Source organism: Neolamprologus multifasciatus, chromosome 13 (genome assembly GCF_963576455.1).
Source record: "Neolamprologus multifasciatus chromosome 13, fNeoMul1.2, whole genome shotgun sequence".
NCBI lineage: Eukaryota > Metazoa > Chordata > Actinopteri > Cichliformes > Cichlidae > Neolamprologus > Neolamprologus multifasciatus.
This window is the reverse complement of record NC_140451.1, coordinates 14,646,908-14,668,071: the sequence shown is the minus strand read 5'-3', so window position 1 is coordinate 14,668,071 and position 21,164 is coordinate 14,646,908. Positions and strand designations below refer to the sequence as shown.

Sequence of the window (21,164 nt, the reverse complement as noted above, 5' to 3'; positions counted from 1 at the left end):
AAGCAATTTTCCCCCCTTGCATCCCAAATGTCTTCCCCTTCATTGTTCCTCCAGTTGCTAATTAGCCCAAATATTAGTCTTGCAGTGTGAGGCTAAAGCAGCCTCCCAGATGGTGTGGTAGGTGTGTTGTAGTACATGCACATATTCCCTAATGAGATTTGACATGCTGGATTCCAGCACTGACAGCACCTGCATCATTTCACAGTGGCTGCAGCTGAACGTGTGCTTCAACATACCCGCAATGGATAAGCTCGGTGCTTAAGATCAGTGTACAGATCGATACATGAGTCTGCTCATTGTACACCAGACATACCTAACAACTTGCTGATTTGCAGTGTAGAGGCTTTGCACTGTGCTTTTACCAATACGACAGTGATGCTATTAGTTCAAAATATATATTTTTAAAAAAACTGTATAAAATATAGCAGCCTTACAGCTTCAGGGTACTCTTAAGGGATATATCATTAAGTAGAGCCTTGAGTCTACTGCAGTATATTATTGCCAGCATGTACTAAAGGTGTCTAATACCTTGCTCCAGAGCATAGTGCACAACAATACAATGCATTAACTACTTATGTAAATTAGTGTAAATAAAGAAAAACTTATTGCTTTTCAGAGCATAAAGCCATTTGCCATCGGTCCGAAGCAAAAGCCAAGAGGTGCAGAATGCTATTGCATAATTGAGAAAAGCCCTTAAAGGGGAATATGGCTGAGCGTTAGCATTAAAGCATGTTTTAGCCGTGCCCTTTGACAGCACACTGTGTTAGTCACCATTCAGCACACTTGAATCTAGTCATAATTAGAGAGAACCAGTTGTCCCGCGCCCTTAAGCGATGGACATACATGTGTAGAAAAGTGAAAAACATGGAAGAAGCGTGACTGTACGAGCGCTTGGGGTCCATTTTTTCGAGGGAAATGTTGAGGGATAGCTCTGGCTGAAAGATTTTGATAGCGCAGGATAGACCTTGAGAGATGAGCTAATTGTCCTAACATTCTCGACCGGCTGAAAGATTTTGATAGCGATTGAATGCAAAGCTGTACTACTTGTAGCTTGCATTTCATACTGCACGAGCTGAAGTTGCATATTATCCCAATCTCAGCTGATCTATTTTCCATCTTCGCTCTCATTTCAGCTCAGATAATGTTGCCGTATGGTCACAGGGCAGCAGATGTGAAGCTGGCCCATGATGCTGCTTCCGCTCTGTGCATACACAGAAAATTGTTTCCCTGTCTGAAGAAATCCACTCAGCTTGTAACTTGTTTTCACACTTTTAATAGCCAGTGTGTCTCTTTCGTGGATTGTCTATACTTGGGTTCAAAGACGGCTGCGGTGAAGAAGACATGAGCTGCCTTGAATTATTTATGATATCTCTGAGCCATTTCCTCCTGTTTATTATGGATGTTGAACACAAATTTTCCAAAAGCCTTTTGGCAGTTGTTTTCTGGCAATTTTTGAATTGGGTTGAGTCTGGTGCCCCGATACTGTGGGACATCACAATCCTGTGACATGCAGCTGACAGCTCAGCCTTCCTGCAGAGCCTGCTCTCCTCGGGGGGAGAAAGCAGGAAGAACTGTGTGCCTGTCTGCCATTACCCCACCCCTTGTTAGTAGTACAGCCTTGTTTGTTACTTCTCTGAAAGTGCCCCAACGCCCCCTCAAATCGCTACTTGTTTTCTTGTGAAAATCAGAAAACAATGTTGCATTGAGCTTTACAAGACAGAAAATGAATGCTTGGTTTAGTTTGGTATGCTCCATCTCCCCTCTGACAGCCTCCTGTTGGGTTGGCACAGACAGAAGCTCCGGCTTCAGTCCTCTCAATTTATTTTGATATTAAACATGGGAGTGCCATTAAAAATGACTCGGCTTGCAGGATTGGATTTTTGACAGGTCCTCACTTTGCATTAGGTAATGATTCCCTCACATGTCATCCTCCATTTTTTCCATATCTGTATTCTGGAGCTTTCTTATTTATGACATTTTAGATTTTAGTCCCTTATATGAATTTCAGCAAAGGTGACATCTTGGATGAAATGCAATATTTACTCCTGTTGTGATTAATTTTATCCTCCTATCCAGTGTGGGGGAAAAAGCTGAAGATTATGCAGATGAGGGAAATGTGAAATGTCTTTCTTTTATAAGGGAGCTTGCATAGGGTACATTTAGCAAATGATTCATTTTTCTTCACCCTTAAGGAGACACAGTGCTTTACAATTTAAAGGAATATATTAACAAGTTCTCAGCATCATCGCTGCATGTGTTTATTCTTTAACGTGTTGTTTCGTGCAAGCATAATGGATCTTGTTTCAGAGCGAGGTGCTAATTCTTTAGCAAGAATTCTATACAGGTCAGCACTCTGAGCTGCCAGTCATTGTGCAGCAGTAATACATTTTTGCCATGAACCTAAACAACAGACAGTTGCTGTTATTGGACACTACAAAGCATAATTAAACACTGAGGGGGACTTTTTTTTTAAAGTTCAGATACTTTTCCTGCAAGTATCGGGACCAGGTGCAAGGTGGTATAACAGTGACACATTTTTCAAGTATTCGAGAAGCTTGAACAGTTGCTCCGCTTTTTCCCTGGCATTGGCTAACAGTTTCCAAATGTAGCTCTTTGCTTTAGCTGCCTGGCAGGGAGCAGACAGTTTAGCAGTGGGAGCTCGTTTGTCACACGCCCCTGTCATCTGCATCATACCCCAGGAGGGCGTGGAGAAATTGGATTTGGGTGAGGAATGTGACGGAGTTATCCCAGGGGATGGATGTGACATTGGCTCTGTGTGACGAGGAAGTGGTGATGAGGTGGTTTGTGTACACTGGTACCCTATCACCCACAACAGTCTCCATCTCCCGTCCCTCAGTCTCACCTTATATCTGTCTGGCTCAACTCTGCAGCTGCAGTAATGGCTTTGTTATTGGGTTACGGTTTAGTTACACTACCGGAAATGTTGTTACAACCTCCTGCCAGCGTTAAACAATCTCCCCAGCATTTCTCCAGACGGCCCACTTAATGCTTTGAGTAAATGCAGTCACCCTGAGCAGAAGCTCGATATTCAAGGTCCATATACTATTACAATTCTGTCATCGTTAGTGTTTTTTCCCCTCGGTCAATACCAATTTCTCCTTTCATGGTTTGCCACTATTATTATATTGCAAATACAAATTACTTGTGGATGCCGCTTGTTATGTAGGACAACTTTGACTTTGAGTTTCTTTTATTTGTTTGTCACGAAGGCTTCATTTCACCCTGGACTGTGTTTATTAAGCTTAACTATTATCCAAACATGTACTTGCCACTGAATCTGTGATCGAGTCCACCAGCTGAATTGGCACGGGGAAGACAGGAGTCAGTCTTTTGGAGAGAGTTTGGCTTGCTGTCAGCTGTAGTACACAGCAAAATGCGATGCCAGACTTTGACAAGTCTTTACACACTGCTTTTGGGTGACATATCTGGGCACATGCCATTTAACAGTCACTTACTCAGCAAGTTTTTATATTGTATTTATATTTCTAAGAGACTAATTTTAGGATTCATCAGCAGTCAAAATGACTCAGTGTTTCTGCTGTCTGTGAGGCAAGGTAGCTCTAAAAAACCAAAAAAAGCTCCCGTCTAAGAAATAGATCCAGACACGCTGACCGTACTTGTCTCTGTTCTGTTGAGTTATATGGTGTATTCATTCCTCTTTTACATGACTGGATATTATTACATTTAATGCACTTGTTTCATCAAAACTGAAAGTCGCGACATTAAATAATATCCGCAATAAGGGCATCATTTTAAGCTGAGCTGACAGGCCCGGTCATTGCATTACCATAAAACTGCTACGGTCTATTTTACCAATCACATATCTTTTTTTTCTCTCTGCAGAAGCGACCATCCTCAGCTACGATGGCAGCAAGTTTATGAAGGTCCAGCTACCGGTGGTGATGCACACAGAAGCCGAGGACGTGTCTTTGCGGTTCCGTTCCCAGCGAGCCTATGGCATCCTAATAGCCACCACATCTCGGGACTCTGCTGACGCTCTGCGAATTGAGTTGGAGAGCGGCCGCGTCCGGCTGACTGTCAACTTAGGTAATGCCTTGGATGTACACACGCTGCGGCAGATAAGTCAAATTAAGCTAGAAACCGCTTTTAAGGGAACATAGCCATATACATACTCCTGCTCTCCCACACACACTCGGATCAATTGGTCTTCTTTTTATATATGTATTGAATAGAAAGAGATGGTGTAAAGACTTTCAATGGCAAGACTCTGCGGCTCTTTGCTCACTGCCAGTCGAGCACACGGCCAGCAATGCCCAGCAGGGAATGCTCACTGCGTGTACCGTCAACAGACTCAGGTCATCTTAAAATGTGCAGCTTACAGTGCAGACGCTGCTGTATTCTGTATTTCCAGTTATAATTCATACCAGGAAGCTAATAATTCTTCTAAGGATGGGGGCATTTATAATATTTAGTCATTGCCTAATGTGAAGCAGTCCTTATTTGGGGCCAATAAATACCCTGCACACTTGTTCTTTAATCACTTTATTTAGAAACACTTTTATCATTGTGGGAGGAATGCATGGTCGTGCATGAATATGTGGCTGTCTTAAATGAGTTCAAAGAAAGACACCCTCCACCCCTTCCTCTCGCGTGCCTACAGCAAAAACGGAAAATTGAGGACAAATGAAAGAAACACATTTCATTTTTTGTGTGCGCGAGTGTGTGCACATGTGCTTATTTGCTCAGAAAAGCTCCAATGATGCCTGTGAAAAGTTTGATATCTCTCAAACAGAGCCTCGGCGCACAAATGATAGCCATCTATTTCTCCTTTCCACTGGCTAAACAGAAATGGGCTCCCTAAGCGGAGCCGTTTAGCGGTGCATGCAAAGTAGACAGCCTGCGTCTGCTGTCAACCACAAGGAAGCATGTGTCCCACCATGGAAGACAACAGCGCCACACACTGACAGCGCTGACAAGTCATATTACTGCGACTACAAAAAGATGCCCTCTGATGAAAACAACAGGCTACGGAGTTTTGTTTTCTTTTGGATTATCTTTGACACATTTCAGGGGTTTTTTTTTAGTTTGTCTGTCAGGTTCAGTCCTCGATGCCTGTCTTCCCTGTCCCTCCTTCAAAAAGCAGAGCATTCCCTGTAAGGGTAGGCTCGTGTTGGTCTCTGGCTGTTTGCGACCACTTTTCTGCTGCGGTTGACAACACATGACAAGCAGGGCCAAATGGGAAGCAGGGGAGGGAGTTTGATCTGGGTCACCTTTCTTAGAGCTCGACACAAACTTAGCCTTAAGAAAGAAAAGAAGCTAAGCAGAATTCAGGAACAGTAGTGGGAGTAGAGTAAGATTAGCTGGGTAGTTAGTACAGGAACGCCAAGTTAAGTTGTCACAGTAGAATCAAGATAATTATTTCTTGTTACCGTCAAAGAAAACAGCTGTGTAGTATAAACTAAAGAAGAGCATTTAGATATTTTACTTAATAAAAATGATCCACATCCCAATTTAAAATACTAAAATCAATACGGTGAAGAAGACTTCATTTAATATCCGCATCGAAAAATGCACTTATGCAGAATGGATGTTTTAAGTATGCTACCACATGAAATATGAATGTATGAATTGCATATACAGCACTAGAATAGAGTAATCGAGTAGAAATGAATCTGCTTTATATGATACAAGGTGGTTTTATATAACCTGACTAGATTTTTATTATCCCTAAAATGTGCATGAAATAATAAAAAAAAAACATGTTAAATGGCTCTTAGTGGAATAGATGTTATTTTATTGTGTTATTATCATTAGTGCAACATCATTCAGGATCATAATATTGGCTAAGGTGGAGCTAATTTTACTTGTTTACTAAAAAGTGGAATATTTTGAAGTAGGGAAACGGGATACAAAAGTAAAGTATCTCAAACTGAGCTTAGGAAGCACTCGAGTACATATAATTAATGACTGTTTTTTCCCTGCTGTTGGAGAAATAAGAATACCATTTAATTTTGAATTTTAGCTTATTGATATTAGTTAAAGATGTAACATTGATAAGTCATGTAACAAAGTAGCAAAAAGGGACAGTGCTTTAAAGTTGTCTTGCACGGGAAACACATGGGGAGAGAGTTGGTATACCTTCCAGTTGGCCCTGCATGACCCTGACCAAAATCTGAGGCTCTCATAAGAAAATAATATTAAAAAAGAGAAATAATTTATCTTGGTGTATGTAAAACATATCTCATGGATAAACATAGCACTGCCATGTAATTAAACATCAATTCTAATGGTTAGGTGAAAATTGTGTTCCTCTAAGAGGCCACACTACAGCACTTTCACAAGTTTGCTGCGCATTAGATCACGTTTGAGAGCATCAGATGAAGGACAGTGTCCGTGTGTGTGTCCCCAGAGGGGTGGACTGTATGCTTTAATGATGTCTGCAGCTGTAACGTTGAAAGATGAATTTATCTCTCATCTATTCTTCCCCATCTAGATTGTATCAGGATTAACTGTACCTCCAGTAAGTTACTGTTCACCTTTTCTCTTCTTCTTCTCTTAACTCTTAACTGTCCTTTCACTCCCTAGAAGTGTTGTTTATAGACATGCTTGCTTTATATTTTGCAACTGTTAAAAAAAATGTAGCTATGATGTTAAAAAACATAAAATTTGACTCGCCCCTTGCATTGACATTGTGTGTCATCATACCAAATTCCGGCTGTTGGACATTAAGAAATTCCTGGAGGGATGGAGGGAGGCTTGAATTAATTACAAACCCAAATATAATAGTCAGCTGTGATTCTACACACTGGGTTGTTTCTAATTAATGAACCTTTTCACTCACTGACATAAAACACGAGGCAGGTATTTTGCACGATTTCTTAGTCTTCTCCTTGCTTTCCTTTTTTTCTTTCTTCTTCTGCGTTTCGCGACGGTTGCAAATTGATGAGGCCATTCAAAGCACAGAGGAAATACAGAGTGTGATTTTATTATTCTCATTAACCTGCCTCACAGAGCAGAAAGAAGGGGATGGAGAGGGAGGGAGAAAGAGCAGATCTTGTTTGTGGGATTCGCTTTGGATGTGTGTGCGTGTTTGTGTATGTGTGTGCTTGAACAAAAAGGTTACATTGCAATATTTTGGGAGGTAAATATCCTTGACATTTATTATTCAGGAACAGTGATGAATTAATAATTACTTCTCTGGATCGTAATACACCTTTTTTTTCCTGTTTAATGATTCTGAAGTGGCAGACGCTCTCGGTATCGGCACATAACAACAGAAATACCCAAGTTTAAGCTCCATAACAGTGTGCTGGAGACTGCCACATACTGTATAGAAGGACAAACTGTTCTCTGAAACCAAGAGTGTTAGGTCTCTTTGTGTGTGTTTGTGTTTGTGTGTGTGTGCGTGTGTGTTACAGTAGCTGAAGGTCATTGGCTGATGAAGAAGTGGAGACTTACACAACAAAACGCCTCTGCACAGAATCACATGATGTGACCTCTAGACATGCTTCTGTGAGCCAGCCCTTCTTAACACCTTTCTAAATGCTAAATAGCATTGTTTGTGCATCTTCAATGCATCCCTTGTTTGTGTATGCAAATAAACAGCTCTAAGCTCTAATTCCCCCAATCCACTGCTTTAAAAGGTCATTCTTGGTTTAGTGTGAAGACATAATCATCAGCTGTTATGCTAATATTTGCGTTTTTGATTTATTTCTCTTTTTCCTCTCAGTCTGAAATATTCTTAACACTCTATTAATATTTATCAGTGTATTTATTTTAACATTGTAAATGTACAAATCTTTTGAGATCTATGCATCATGTAAAATTGAGCAGGGAAGGATAATCCTTTAAACTGTGGAACTGCTTAGTGCTAGAAAGTAAAGAGCCATATGGCAGGTAAAATGGTTAATGTAGTTGTTAGCTAAATAAATAATGTAAGCTAAAGCATGTACAATGTTAATCTGAATTCATTTGGGGTTTATTTATGTTCCCTATTCTTTATAAAATAATAGTGCCATATGTGCAGATTAAAGCAATGCTTATATTGGCATATAAGCTGTAAATGTGCTTAAGCTTTGAAGAAAAGTAGTTTGTTTTTGTTAATGTAACGTATGCTAAAGGCAAAATGTTTGAGTAAAAGAAAAAGAACAAGACGGGGGACAGCAAGCCTTCCTTTAATAGAGCCAGACCTGATTGTGTCACAGGAAAATGTTTAATTGAAGTTCTTGGAAAGAACTTTGCTAAGCCAGTGCGTTTCCACTTATGAAGAGTTAGCATTTAATTCAATTTTTTTTTCGCTTGTTATTTTTGTCCCCTTTTTTTCTATGTTAATTAATGTGTCTTGTCAGGCGCTGCGGCTCCGGTCAGCTTAGTGGATGAAGAATTTCAACACCGACTCAAAGAACACATCACTGTCAATTAGGGACCTAGGCTCCCTGGGGCTGCCCAGAGCTGTCTGAAGAAAACACTGCCACTTCGACTTAAACAGTATTAACAGGCACTGAGTGACAACAAGCTGAAAATATGAACTAGAAATATCTTGTGACAGATTGGCTTTTTTGGTCTGTGAGTCCGCTCCTCTATTATTTATTAGCTTGGACTGCAGAAAAGTCACAGTTTAGACCAGGATATGGTGATGAGGGCACCTTAGCGTAATGTGGTCATTCACTTCTGATCTTCTTTAGCAGCATTGCAAGTTACTTTTTCCTCTTGTTAGTCACAATGTTAGTCTTTGTTGTGGCTAATTTAATTTAAATGAGGAGATTGTTAAACACAGATGCGACACCTGTTTTCTTGTTAGAAATCATCATATGTTGGAGAGTGATGTAAGGGGAGCATGCATGCATGCATCCTGCATTCTCAGCCAAATGACTCGCACTAATTTCTGGCATCTACATTCAGAAAAGTAATCAAACTACTTCATTATAGCTCAGCTCTCATCTTACCATAAAGAATAGGAATTTCAACTAGAGTTTAATGATATTCACTTATATTTTATGCTCAGAAAGGTAAAAGGGGGGTATAAATCTAGCAACAAGTAAAGGCAGAGCTGTTCAGGAGGACTTTGGGAACAATAATAGTGTAAATGAATTAATCTGAAAATAAAAAGAGGGCTATATAAAATTACTGGAGTGCGTAGTGTAGTGTTTTCTAAGAAAAGCAACAAGCTTCACATTCTTATTAATTTATTCGTTGCAATATTCTTTAAATTAAGCAGCTAATTTTAATAAAGTTCTTGCAGGATTCTATAGCTTCTTAAATTAAGGGAAATAACTAATATCCTTTGAAATTAACAGTGTAATAGGGACTTTTCTGTCATGGGAGGAAGTACTTAATATGACATGATTATCCATGTCATTTATTGCTAAACAGTGCTAGTCTCAGTAACGTCGTGGCAATTTGAGCCTTTCAGTATTTAGCAGTTTAACATGAATTCGAAAACAAATCATTTATCATGTTTCACCTCTGCTTGTACAAAAGCATTTTCACTGTAGCATTGTTGTTACTGCAGCAAAGTGCTGGTTAGATAGCAGGTTTTGTAGCGAGGTATCCTGCTAAAGCTTTCCCTGTCGTGTTGATCTGGTTTTGATATCTCTGTTGATGGTAATCCGGTGTAGTGGCCTGCTGCTTGGTCAGTGACTTCTTCTTTCCCCCACCTATGTGAGTCACAGTGTCGGGGCATGCAGCACCAGTGTCCGAGCTGTCATCCAGCCTGCCAGAGCTGACTGACTGGATAATCACATCTTCTCATGCTGCCCTGTGCCACACTTCTTCACTGTTCCCTTGGGTCTAAAGTCAGTGAGGCAAGGAGAGATCACTGTAGATCCATCACTTTAGATAGATCACCGCCTGTGAGGGCACTAGAGAGCGCTGACTGGACTAAAAGCCCCTTAATGTCTGGCCAGCAGCTGTTGGTTTGGACCACAGATTGTACTAAAGGCAGAAAACAAAACAAGTCCAGCAGTAGTAAATGCTATGCAGGATTGTGCTTTTTGATATGACTGACCTCTTTTCCTCTTGCCTTTCTTTTCTTCTTGGAGAGCAGCAAGAACAGAATGATAGAAGGCAAAGATCAAGCACGCTTTCAAGTCCAACTCCATCCCATTATTTCATATCTCTCCTTCTTAATCCCTCGCCGGTCGTCTGGTCTCAAGCCTGCCCCGGTGTTTGGTGCTTACAGAGCAGAACTGTGTCTCAGATTGAGTTTGTCCCAGTACTTGAGTGTGTCCCAGTACTTTGGAACCCTCAGATTTGCATACGCATTGCAATGGAGCTTTGAAGATTGCAGAAAAGCAGGAAATAAATAGCCATAAATGGTTCAGGCGAATGAACCTGGAACCCATCTGAAATGCACCGAGCAGTATAGGAAAGCTGTCCAGAGCCTAGGGGTTTTAATACCGTCACTGTGGCACAACCTCATTGGGCTATTTTTTTGGTTATGTGTGCCCGGCAGGGGAACATCAGAGCTGTATAGCAATTCAAGATGATCTAAGAAAGGCTGTATGAAAAAATAATATGCTGCCCTAGTTGGACCAATGTTGGAATTTCCTAATGGAGAAATGTATCCTGGAGAGACTTGTTATTCTTCTGATAAGATCACAGAGATTTGGTGCAGTTTCTCTGATTTTAGCTCTGATTCTTAATATCTCCTTGAGTTTCTGGCACAGGGGTTCTCTACAAACCCATTAATGACTGCAAGCAATAACACATATGACATGATCTCATATAATATGCTGATTTCAGGACTGGATGACAAAATAATCAGAATATTTAAAATGTTCAAGTGATATTATTAGTAAGCACGTGTTTCTAAAGACAGGAAAATGTGTAAAATATACGTTTTAAACAGAATTTCATGCACATGATGTTGCTAATAGATGGAAAGTCTGGATGTTGCATTCATAAATGTGTATTTTACCCCTGTATCATTTCTGCTTCCTCTGTTAATAAGCTGGGTGGCTCTTCTCAGAAGTCAGCAGATGTGGCATTTCTGATTTTCATAAATAATTTTGGAAAATATTGGACTCATCACACAGCTTCACCTCACTCCACCATAAATGAGCTTTGGCTGATTGAAGGTGTCGTGTGTCCATATTTGCATTAGTTGTTATAGAAATAACCTTTTTAGGTGTAGTTTGTGCCTGCTCCAGTATTTCTAAAATGTGATGCTAGCATCAAACACTTTAAAATTATATACAGCTTTGTACTAAAATCTTTAGTCGCCCCTCATTTCTTTATATTTTTTTCGATGTGTACGATCACTTTGAAACATGAGCAAACATACATAGAAATATAATTTGGAGTTTGTACAATTCTAGCAAGCTTGAAAGTAGGGGTGGGCGATATAAACGATATACGATAGAAACGATATAAATTTGGCCAACGATAGAGATTTTGACTATACCGCTATCGTGATAGCGCATGTTGATGATGTCATCAAGCTGCGCCTGTTTTGGTCAAAAGCATCGCAGCGGCTACAACCATTATCATCTGCAAATGCCAGGCGACAGTCATAGCAAAGAGATGAAGCACTTTTGAAATATGGGGAAAGCCAAAAACTGAGCTTCCTCCACTTCCGTAACATTGATTCATTAATGTTGAATTCTCTCGCAGCTGCTCTATTCCCATGTTGTTGCAGTATATTATAACTAACCTCGTATTGTGGATGAATAATCTCAGTTGTTCTCCTGACTGACGTTTGGCCCGTGTATAGCATCCTGCTATACGATTGCATTTGTCCCTAACCACCAGAATCCCTCACGTTAACTTTTAATGAGTGAAAAAAAGTTGGCGTTCATCCTCCAGCTTCACTGTGCTAATGTTATGCTAACATAGCTGTGTCGCTAGCAATCACGTAGCACAACATTATATACCAGGTAGTCCAACTTCAGTAACCCTGCAAACGCCACTGCTGTTTAGTTTTCTGTCTTCATATATGTTGGAAGTGATAGCAGAGCTGTACGTTTTAATTAGTTTCAAAAATCTCTTTTAGAACATGGTATGAAATGTTTAGGTGTAAACTAGCGAGCTAACTTCCTGTTAACTTCTAACTCCGTTAAATTTAATAAATTCTGTTTGCATGGACGCATGGATGTTAAACTTAATTGTTACACCTGATAAAGCAGCAACGCTGATGATTTAATTAAAGATGAAATAATTTAGTTTTTAACTCTTAGTGTTCGTTTGACTTTGGGACCTGAAGGGGGACGGAATTTTGGACCCAGATTACTCTGCGAAGCTCTTCACTACTGCAGCCGTAATGCTCTGACAATCCATCAAGCAGTGCCGCTTATCAAAGTTGTACTAAAACATTTTTTAACAGATTTCTGCACGCCAAAATCAGTTCGAGGTCAGTAAGCACAACCAGAATTCATACATAAGGCACACTCTCAATTTTTGAGAAAATTAAAGGATTTTAAGTGTGCCTTACAGTGTGGAAAATACATTATACAGAAGAAAAGAATATATCGTGATATATATCGTTACTGCACATGCTTCAAATTATATCGCGATATGGATTTTAGGCCATATCGCCCAGCACTACTTGAAAGTCAGTATTTGCTATGATCACCTTTATTTTTCAATGCAGCCTGAACTCTCTTAGGCAAGCTTTCTCATAATTTCTTTGAGTAGACTTCAAGAAATGTTCTCCAGGCTTCTTGAAGGAAATTCAAAGCTCTTCTTTGGATGTTAGCTGCGTTTTTGTTCTGTTCTGTGATTCAATGTTGAATCCGGGCTCTGGGGACGCCAATCCATTACTGATAGTGTTCCACTGTGTGTTTTCCTATCCAAATATGCTTTACTGCATTGGCAGTGTATTTAAGATTATTGTCATGCTGAAAGGTCATTGCCAACCAGGTTCTGTTCAAGATGGTTTTGCATAGTGGATCAAAATGTACTTATCTAAACACCACTGGCTAAAATGCAGCTGAAGCCATGACCAAGCCTCCACCGTGTTTTACAAATGACTGTGCTGTAGACACATAAAGATATTGATTTGAACCAAAAGTGTCAAATGTTGGTTCATCACTCCATAAGACATTTTCATTAGTAATTCGGCATACCTCAGCCTTTGCTCCCTGTTTCCCTTCCTTAAGACTGGCTTCTTGACAGCCACCCTTCCACTGAGTGCAATTCGAACCTTTAGCGAACAGTAGATCCATCTGTTGAAGGGCCAGATGGATCTCTCTGATCCTGTGTCAGGTCTTTGCTGGATTTCATTTTTTAAGGACATTCTTTTCAGATCTGCTATAGATAATATTTCAGGTCTGACACTTTTCCTTTTATCCCTTACTTGTCCAGTGTCCAGTGTTCTCAAGATGAACTGTGCACCATGCTGAGAGTTATCAGCAAAAAGCTTTTCAAGAATCACTTTGTTGTTGCAAAAATGTTTTATTTGTGACATTTTTGGTAAATTCAGTTAAACAAATCGGAACATATTTGTGTTTTTGAAATACGCTTGTTTTCTGTTTTGTTTTTGTTTTTTGTTTGTTTGTTTTTTTTTTGTTTTTTGTTGTTTTTTTTGTTTTTTGGGGGGGGGGGGGGGGGGTCTTTTTGATGCTGGTTTCACAATTCAGTTTTAAGTGGCTCCAGAAAATGTTAAGACACAAGGACTGAACTGAAAATTTATTTTAAAAAAAGAAAAACTTTGAAAGACCTTTAAAAAATCTGGAGAACCTTTGCTCAAGACTGCATTAAACAATTACAGGAAAGTCTGGCTTCTTGGAAGCAAACCAAGTGCCACCAAGTGTTAATATATTAACATGATGGGTGGCTCAAAACTATTTCACAGTCCTGTGTATTTAAGGACAAATGTGATACAATTTCTCAGTTTCAAAATTCAGTTAAATACTAAAAAGTTTTGAATGTGTAAATCCTTGCAAGGCAGATTTGCAGCACTATAGGGAACAGCATTTATTGATTTAATAAAGTGGATTCATTAGCTTTTTTAAATGGCATCTGTGCAGTTTCAGTAACCTTCTCCATTTTCCAGAGCATCAATTATTTGATTGATGCTCTGGGTGCTGATAAAAAGCACATTCTGTATTTCCTGTTTTTGTACGATTAGCACGAGGGCTAAAATGGTCTGTTCTATTGTTTTGTTTTTTTATTTGTTCCTTTTTTTCTCTGCTCACCGCCAACCACAATGCTTCCATTATGCAGGTGTTTCTTTTTGCATCACTATTTCATTTTATGTGGTGGACGTGGGGGAAATCAAATATTGGCCTGCACTGTTGCAGGTAAACAAGATGGAGAGTGATACTGGGTTGTTAAGTGCCTGTCCAGTCATAGCCTTTTGGTAGTTATTTGCTGCCACCAAGTGGCATGATAGGAATTTAAAAAAATCTCAAAAGAAAGAAGACATCAGTCGTATAGAAAGGTTATATTTGTGTCTCCATTTAACTCAAAGCTCACACATTATGCATTCACAGAAAACACTTGTTTGAATATATTACAGCATCTGATTATGGCCTCCCTCCTATTGGTTCAAAGAAAATAGTGTTCAGGGAGAATTCAGAATTTTGATGCTTTATCTAATGGTGCGATCAGTGCTGCAAATGCAAGTCAAAATGTGTTTTTATGGACCATTAACTATGTTTACCTTAATGTTTTCTTCCTCTGTCCAACTACTTCATCCATTCACACTTTCTTCCTTTTGATCTCCCTCTTTCTTATTCTACTTTTATCAACCTCTCTGTTATGGATGTGTGTATGTGTGTCTGTATTAAGTGTGTGTGTTAACCGCTGTTTGGACTGTCCTGCAGGCAAAGGTCCAGAGACTATTTTTGCGGGTCAGAATCTGAACGATAATGAGTGGCACACCGTACGTGTGTTCAGGAGGGGCAAGAATTTGAAACTGACCGTAGATGATCTTCCACCTGTGGAAGGTACCTCTCATCCTTTTTTTATTTGACGTAATGTAGTAGTTTTTTGAATATGTAAACTTAAATAATCCATAACATGCTTTGCTGATCAGGAAAAAGGGTTTGTTCATTTTTCTATATAGAATAAAACCTTTTTCTTTTAAAACATTTAAGATAAAATGTTGCTGTTTGCAAAGGAAAATAACATTTTAACACGTCTGTTGGAGTTTTCTCTATTTTCTCTATTTTTCTTTTTTTTTCACCTTGTTGTTGTTCTTTGGTGCTACATAAATGAAATCAGATTGAATTGAAACAAATGATTTACGCACCACCTAACAAGTAAAAGATCCCTGGTTCGGTCCCAGGAGGAGACTCTAATCTCTTGGGGGTTGCATGAAAAGGGCATCTAGTGGAGTTTTTTTTTCCTTAAATACAATAATTGTGAAGCCATTCTTTAATTTCTTTTCAGAGAGGATTTAAAGTGGATCCTTTAATTGCAAATCAGCACCCATTTAACTGTCAGATATCCCCAATAACACCCTCTCTCCCCTTCCCACTTCTGCCGATCAAAGGTCAAATGGCAGGTGACCACACCCAGCTGGAGTTCCATAACATTGAGACGGGCATTGTGACAGAGAAGCGCTTCATGTCCATGGTGCCCTCCAACTTCATTGGCCACCTCCAGAGCCTCTCCTTCAATGGCATGGCCTACATAGACCTCTGTAAAAATGGTGACATTGATTACTGTGAGCTCAATGCAATGATTGGCTTCAAGAACATCATTGCTGACCCTGTCACCTTCAAGTCACGCTCCAGCTATGTGACTCTCACTACTCTGCAGGCCTACTACTCCATGCACCTTTTTTTTCAGTTCAAAACCACCTCCTCGGACGGCCTCATCCTGTATAACAGTGGCGATGGAAATGACTTCATTGTGGTGGAGCTGGTTAAAGGGTAAGTGGACACTTTGCAGCATTCATTCTGTCAAAGAAAAGTGCTTTGCCTGTAATGTATCTTGTTTTGTACCCAGTAGACTTGACTGTTTGATGTCACTGGTGTTTTTTTGTGACGGGTTACACCAAACCTTCACTCAGACACATTAAAAAAAAATATGCCTGACATTTTTGCTTTGGTGTTGTTGCTGTCAGTGCAACAGTTGTTATAAAAGTCTCCTTTTTACACATTCTTACATTTGTACGGCAGACCTACCTGCCAACAGGTGCAAAGTCCAGCAAATACTGACAGCAAAAACCATTAAACTGTGCCTATCCAGTTTTATACCAGTGTAGGTGATGTTTATTTAGGCAGTAATCTCCATAAAAATGGATTATGAATTTAATAATGCACCCCTTCCTACACAGGACAGTTTCCAAACAGAAAAGAATTCTTGACAGCTTTTTTTTTATGCCTTTACTTCAAATTCTTCTCTTATCACCTCTACGCCAGAATATTTACTGAAAGAGCTGTCGGCTATTGCTGTTCTTTTTAATCTTCATGAAGGCAGAGCAAATACCCAACATAAAAGAGAATCGACTGCACACTTATTGCAGCTATAGAATAACCTTCTTTTAAGTAATGCCGCAAGTTAGGCTTTCCCGCGTGCTAAACATTGACGCCATATTTTTTAAATTAAAAACGAGCGTGCGAATCTCAAATTGACTGTAAAGCAAATAATTTAAGGATGATTTGTTCAGCGCTGTTCATTGCCCTTTGTTGTTTATTCTACCTGCCAATTACTAACTTCCACTTGTTCAAACTCTTGTATATTTATGTTTTCAAACGCACAGCCACCAACAGCGACATTTCAGTATAAAATATATAATAAACAGTCTATGTAAAGCACAAGATGACAAAGAACACATCTGATATTAGCTGATAGTTAAATATCTTCCTCCAGTTACCTACACTATGTGTCTGACCTGGGGAATGGAGCCCACCTGATCAAAGGCAACTCTAACAAACCCCTGAACGACAACCACTGGCACAATGTTATAATCTCCAGGGACACCAACAACCTCCACACTGTCAAGATTGACACCAAGATTACCACGCAGACAACAACAGGAGCCAAAAACCTGGACCTGAAGGGTATGTACACATACACTCTCTACAACAGGGCTAGAACGAAATACATTTCTATCCCTGCAGGTACAGTCCATGAATTTCACCTCTAAAGCTAATTATTGGACCTCAGGGTAACTGTGTGCCTTTTGAGAGCCAAAAAGGTATATATATGAAAAAGGGTAATATTTGCAATGTAATATCAGGTCAAATGGAATGGGCATATGGGCAAAAATGTTTTAATATTTTATTCTTCATTTTAATAACATGATAAGTTTTATTCAATATATATTAGTCCAAAGGACAGCAGTGTTATCTCTCAGCTACAATTTTCTATTTTTGCGAGGATGGTTCTGAGCTGGTTTATGTTGGATGCAGGTGCAGATATGAAATAGATGAAGCACTGAATAACCTCTGTGACTAGAAATGTGCTATGCAAATAATAGTCCATTCCCAAATTTATAATTAAATAATAATCATTAACCCTAGTGAACTTCTTTTTTATGTCTGTTATTGGCTCTTTTCCTCCTTATACTAAGGTAGAAAATGAGACAATATAAGGGATGCCTTTCAAGGGTACACCAACAGCACCTTAGAGCATCCCTTCCCTGGTGTGAACCTGTTGTACACCTAATAGGATAAGGGTATCTTATTTCCTGAGAGTGCACTACAGTGTATTTCTTACATTAAATTGAGGCAGCAGTGACCTGGGTTTGTGAATGAAGGTTTGCACCAGCAGGGTAGACCCAGCAGGGGTGTGTAGGAACAATGCTTGGCTCTTACTCATTAGCACCACTTAGGTACCCTTGAGCAAGAATTCCACATTAATCTGTTCTGCAGCTGCCATTAACAATGTGCATATGTTCATAGAAACGGGGCCATTTGTGCTCAGCAGACCAACCTTGAACTAAAGTTATTTTAAAGAATTATCATTTAATAACATAAAACAGCTTGCAAGGACAATGGGGTAATTTATGTACTACCTTGAAGAGTGTTGTAATTCTCCTTATCTGAAATTGTTAATGAAACAGCACAAACATGAAAGATGACAAATGTCTGGCTTGGACATGACCACAAAAAAAAAAAAAAAAAAAAGCCACCCACAAAAACACATTTAAATCAAGACAATTAGAAAAGGTTTCCAAAGCTAGACATAATTAACCTCATGTTCTTTTTCACTTGAATAAAATAAATCACGCAACTGTTACTAATGCCTGGCATGTTCACTTTAAACGCAGTTTAAAAAGCCATCCAAAATATTTGATGTTTTTTATGTCCACTAGGGGTCAGTATTGTCATATTTCTCCTTACAGGTAACCTGTATATTGGAGGGGTGGCTAAGGAGATGTACAAGGAGCTGCCCAAACTGGTGCATGCCAAGGAGGGTTTTCAAGGTTGTCTGGCATCAATGGATCTGAACGGGCGGCTCCCAGACTTGATGTCAGATGCCCTGGACTGTGTGGGACAAATAGAGAGAGGATGTGAAGGTCAGTAGTCTGTCAACCCAATAAGTGAACGCAGTGGGTCGATGATGATAAATCACTGTCAAGCTCAGTCAGTCCAAGCTCAGGTATAAATTCAGTTGTTTTTCCCTCTTTATTCAATCTTTTTCACCTTATTTTCACTAAACCATCTTAAGGGGTCATTGCAGCGCCACAAAAAGCTGCTCAGTATCCCCATTCTCCTACTTGTCCAAACGAAGACACACTCGTTGTGAAGCACCCCCCACCGAGGCACCCACACTGGCAACCTGTGGCACATAATTTAACATCCATTAAATGTGTTAGTATTCTGTTAGAATGCATCAAACTCCGACGCTCCTCCACGGGCAATCATTTCTGTTTCACTTGGCCATAATCTGCTTATTCTCTCTGCCATTTTTGTACTGCGAGTGTTATTTCCCATTTTACCCCCATTCTGTTTTGCTCTATGTATGCTTGCTGGATCTGAGAGTTTGCCAGAAGCAATCCTTTTGAATTATGTATGAATCCTTTGTTGCATGCATAAATATCATTTGCCCAGTCTAATATGTGCACCATATCCAGAGACAATATTAGATTTATTTTCCAGCGTCAGTCACTTAGTTTAATTTCACAATTCATCCACTCTTTTTCTATCGAGTGTGCGGCTTCTGATCTTTTCGTGTTTTGACATTACAAATGTAATCAAATTCATCTCCCCGTGCAGGTCTGTCAAACTTGTTGTTTTCTTTTTTTTTCCCTCCTACACAGAGTCAATTGAGACTCCCAACGGAAATGTTAACACATTTATTAGATTGTGATGGTGGAGTCGCCGTATAACATATAGCTACTTATATTAAAAGTTAGTAATGAATAATGAAACATTCTGGGTGTTTGGGTTTTTTTGTTTGTTTTTTAACAAGTTATCTAAATTTTCCTGAAAAAGAATGCCCGCTTCCTTTAATAGCAGCAATTTCTTGGTATTACTTTATGCTGCTGAAGCCATTTTTGGTTCGTTGCTTTAACAGTTTAGCTTAACCTAGCCTTCATTATACAGTATAATTTTTCCACCTCTGGCTCCTTCTGAAGACAAAGATCCTTCCCTTTGTCTCTCCTTCTTCAGCACTCTGTGTTTTGCTACTCCATCTCTGACATCTTGCTGCTTTTACTAACAGCTGGTATACTTTGCCTTTTCCTTTCCTATTATTTTGCTGACAAAAGTTGCATTGATGAAAGCTGACTTGCAAGGTAGATAGCTTTGTCTGTCTGATAAAGAGTCTGATGTCTCTCCCCTTGTGCATCTACAACATATCTACCCTCTAACTATCACTACCTCCACAATTTCCACGTCTCAATACAAGATAACTGCCTAGTGTTGCCATTCAACCACCAACTATGTGGAATGGCCTTAAGTCCCATAGGAATACAAGTCTCATTATAATCTTGTATCAGAGTCTATGGGGCTTATGTGTGGATTTGCACTCACATATTGGATGTTGTTTATTGGAACTTTTATTTCCACTGTGGGGTTTTTGATGTTCCCTGATATACATATAAGGGAATTTCTGAGCATGCCTTTTAATGGTTTGAAGAACAAAAATGTATCCTGCATGGATTTCCTCTTAAAATATTCAGCTTTTGATCTTAAAGTTGGTCATTGTAATGTCTTACCTATAATTAATCTTATTAAGCCCAGTGTTTCCTATTGTTGTATTCTCACTGTCTCTGGCACTCTATTTCTATTTTGTAAGTAGGAGGTGTTCCAAGCAACAGGACTGACTCTTTCAAGATTTAACACTTACATAAACAGTGAAATATGGCGTGAAACAAACAGAACCACTGGCCAGTAACTAAAGTCAAATACACTTTGAAGTATATGAAGCGCTATTAATATTATCTGAAACTGTTTTAGGGTTTTGGGGACACAATTTGGGCATTGTTATGGGAATAAAGTAGGTTTTTACTACTCCAGGGAAAACCTTTCAAGAGAGGCACCGAACTGTGCAAAATTCTTCTGCCATCCCTCATTCCCTTATTTTTTTCTTCCATGGAGACAGTATTTCTTATATTTTTTTTCAGTGATCTGAAGCAATACTTCTCTGAGCTTTCTGAATGTCTTCCAACATTTTTCTTTAGATATTGGCTGCCCGTTTTTAGGACAATGTGTTTGTTTAATAAGCAACTTTGCACTGACATATGAATCATTCAAGCATGATACAGTTGTGTAGTTTGGTCTACACGTAACTGACTACTTAGCAAATAAATGGTATCTTTAGACACTTCATTACTAGCGTCCAAAAACATATAATTTGCTCCCTGTTTCTTTAGTTGCATTTATTAAAAACACCAAAGATAAGATATTTTTGCACTAACAAAGGAAATTCCTAAAGAGCTATTAGCCAAAACCTATCACATCTCAGCATGGTGTTCAGTTGGTCCTCAAAAAAGTGGAGGAAACTGGATAAGCGGAGGACAAAAAAAGAAGTGTCAGGACTAAAAAACTGTTTATAGTAGATGAACAGTATCTGAAAGTTATGTTCATTTGACATAGCTAAGAAACTCCAGCAAAGATGTGAAATATACATCTGATCCATCTACTGTTCACTGAAGACTGATCAGAAATGGTTTCAGTGGAGTAGTACCTGTCAAGAAGTCATCTTAAGGAAGGGAAACAGGGAGAACAGGTGTGCACAAAAAGGACTGAGAATCAGTTGCAATGGGTCTGATAAATCCAAATTTGACATTTTTGGTTCAAGTCATCATCATTGGAGGATGGATGAATTTAGAAGAGAGATAC

The 21,164-nt window shown here is 39.3% G+C and overlaps 1 protein-coding gene across 24 annotated transcripts in view; it reads left to right on the top strand.

Annotated features, from left to right (window-relative positions):
* LOC146505231 (neurexin-1a) overlaps nucleotides 1–21,164 on the top strand; it is a 254,006-nt gene that overhangs the window by 105,482 nt on the left and 127,360 nt on the right. For 22 of the 24 annotated variants that reach the window (XM_085181656.1, XM_085181652.1, XM_085181653.1 and 19 more), the window contains 6 exons: nucleotides 3,865–4,068; nucleotides 6,476–6,502; nucleotides 14,748–14,870; nucleotides 15,419–15,800; nucleotides 16,744–16,934; nucleotides 18,221–18,394. In XM_085181656.1, coding sequence (XP_085037782.1) covers nucleotides 3,865–4,068; nucleotides 6,476–6,502; nucleotides 14,748–14,870; nucleotides 15,419–15,800; nucleotides 16,744–16,934; nucleotides 18,221–18,394 — 1,101 coding nt within the window. The remainder of the gene's footprint in view (nucleotides 1–3,864; nucleotides 4,069–6,475; nucleotides 6,503–14,747; nucleotides 14,871–15,418; nucleotides 15,801–16,743; nucleotides 16,935–18,220; nucleotides 18,395–21,164) is intronic. The other 2 variants (XM_085181658.1, XM_085181673.1) reach the window with 1 other exon arrangement.